Genomic DNA, 2,494 nt, shown 5'->3' with positions numbered 1-2,494 from the left:
AAGGTGGGAATTGCTATTAGCAACTGAGGGGATCCTGATTGCTAAAGTTGCCCACCTGGAGTATTTCTATTGGGAGTGGCACAAAACAATGTTCTGGGAGGTTCCCATTCTCTCTCAGTTGCTTAAAGTTCTGATGCTATGACTGGCTAGTTTGGCCACTCTGCCAGGCTCAACAGGAGGCCTCCTAGAGGCAGAACTCTCTCTGACTGCTGGTTGAGGAAGACGTGCTGCTGAAAGAGACACGCACTACTGAAAGGGACACGTGCTGCTGAGAAAGAGACGCAAGACACACGTGTTGCTGAGTAAGACACCGAGTGACATGCACCGCTGGGGGAGAGACTGTGAGAGACTTGGCTGAGAGATGGTGGGCTGGGAGAGAGACTGAGCATTTTTCCTGTACTTGAATTGTAGTTTGGTGCTTCCCTAATAAATCTCATAATCTGTGAGTTCTGTGTGGCCACTGCAGCGAATTATCAAACCCAGGAGAGAGGTGGTGGGTGCTTTGGGAGGAACGGTTGAAAAAAGGGCTGGAAGGAGGTAGCATGTCTGGCCTGGCAGGAATAGGCCTTGGGTTACTGCTGGTAATCCTGTCTTCCTCTTGTAGGGTTAGAAGAGGTCGGAACATGTGGCCTCTTTGCCCTTTTTGCACAATATACCACAAAGTACAACTGCCCCGTAGGGTTTCCAAGGCTGTAAATCTTTATGGAAGCAGACTGCCACATCTTTCGCCTGCAGAGCAGCTGGTAGGTTCAAACTACCAACCTTTCAGTTAGCAGCCAAGTGCTTAACCACTGTATCAGCAGGGCTCCTTTCCACAAGTATAGGGGTTAAGATTCACAACATATTTCCAGAGGACACAATTCAATCCACAACACCTTCTGCAGAGAAGTTCTCCAGCAATGTTCCGATGCTATACAGCCTGGAAGGCTGTCAGTGAAACACACCAGACCCCAAACTGGCAACGGAGCCTGGACCTTGGGGCGCAGCTATGTTGCCATTATCATGCTTCCATCTGTTGGCTCTCTTTGGAATTTAAGGAATGGGGACAAGACATAGTGGTTTTAAGCATTCAGCTGCTAATTAAAAGGTCAGCAGTTCAAATCCACTAGCTGCTCCTCAGGGGAAAGATGAGCCAGTCTTCTTCTGTAAAAGATTTACAGCCTTGAAAATACAGCAGTTCTACTCTGTCCTTTTGGGTCACTATAAGCAGGAACTGAGTCAATGGCAGTGGGGTTGGTTTGGTTTTGGATGGCATAAACAGTGAACCTACTTGACTGGTAACCAAAAGGTTAGCATTTCAAGTCTACCCAAAGATTCCTTGGAAGAAAACCCTAGCAATCTACTTACAAAAGATCAGCCAGTAAAAACACTATGGAGCACTCTTCTACCCTAACACAGGGGCAACTGGTTTTTTTTGTGTGTTTTGTTTCTCACTGGTTTGGGTGATACAGATAATTAATGTGTCCAACTACTCACCAAAAGGCTGGATGTTCAAATCTACCCAGAGGTGCCTAAGAAGAAAGGCCTAGAGCTCTATTTATGAAAAATCAGCCAATAAAAACCCCATAAAGGACAGTTCTACTCTGAACTACATGGGGTCACCAGGAGTCAAAATCAACTCAAGGGCAACTAGTTTTGGTTTCTTTTTTAAGCCATGCACCCAGACTACGGCCACTAACAGAATAGAATACAAAACATGCCCTACCGTAAAGGTACTTGGTTTCCAGCTTATTCTCTGCTGTCCTCCTCCAAGGCAACAAGTCATCACTGCACCCGTTTGGCATTCCATTGTACCCGATCCCAACGATCTTGTTTTCTGCATTCACAATGCAGGCCCCAACCTACAGAAAAACCCAAAGGCTTGCTGACTCTATGTAGCTCATCTGCCACTGGAGAGGCAGTGAATAAAACCAGGGGCTCCAGAGTTCCAAAATGGACATACATCTTTTAGAGGTACTATCAGTGCTGCCTCCTTCTCCATTTTCTGTGGCATCCTGTCCTGGAGGGCTCACAAGAGATATTTAACAATGCAAAAATTTACTCCCTCAGAGGAAAACGTAAGCTCGTAGGAACACAGCACAAAAGACCGTATACTCGGTGTTTTTAAATTGATAGATGCCCACTGAGTCTATCCTTTTCCTAACCTGCTCGTTTATGGGCATTTTTGTATCTATGAGTATCCAAATACTTTCCTGTAAAACTCACTTACTTGGGAATTTGGATCTTTGCTTCTCTGTGCTGATAAGAAAGCCACTGCCATGAAATACTCAGGCCATTCCAAATAGTCATCGCGTTTTTTACAGGGAACTTCACTCATACTGGGTCTGGAAGAAAAACAACAAAACTGCAGTTGAAAAATGCATTTTGGTAAATCCACTTTCCAATTCAACTCAATTACCTCTAAATCTGGATCTCTAAACTCAGAAACTTCAGCTATTGTTTATCAGTCATAAATCATAGAACACAGATCCCAGAGTTACCTCAGTTTCTGGTC

At 44.9% G+C, this 2,494-nt stretch overlaps 1 protein-coding gene across 1 annotated transcript in view; it reads right to left on the bottom strand.

Moving 5' to 3' along the window:
* The window catches only part of DCTD (dCMP deaminase), a 64,921-nt gene that overhangs the window by 59,890 nt on the left and 2,537 nt on the right, over positions 1-2,494 (bottom strand). The window contains exons 2-3 of the mRNA XM_007940883.1: positions 2,210-2,324; positions 1,706-1,841 (exon numbers count right to left, since the gene is read on the bottom strand). Coding sequence (XP_007939074.1) covers positions 1,706-1,841; positions 2,210-2,317 — 244 coding nt within the window. The 5' untranslated portion in view covers positions 2,318-2,324. The remainder of the gene's footprint in view (positions 1-1,705; positions 1,842-2,209; positions 2,325-2,494) is intronic.

The sequence above is a fragment of the Orycteropus afer genome, unplaced genomic scaffold (genome assembly GCF_000298275.1).
Source record: "Orycteropus afer afer isolate SDZICR_OR568_19922 unplaced genomic scaffold, OryAfe1.0 scaffold00073, whole genome shotgun sequence".
NCBI lineage: Eukaryota > Metazoa > Chordata > Mammalia > Tubulidentata > Orycteropodidae > Orycteropus > Orycteropus afer.
The sequence above is the reverse complement of the archived record's forward strand: the minus strand, read 5'-3'. Positions and strand labels throughout refer to the sequence as shown.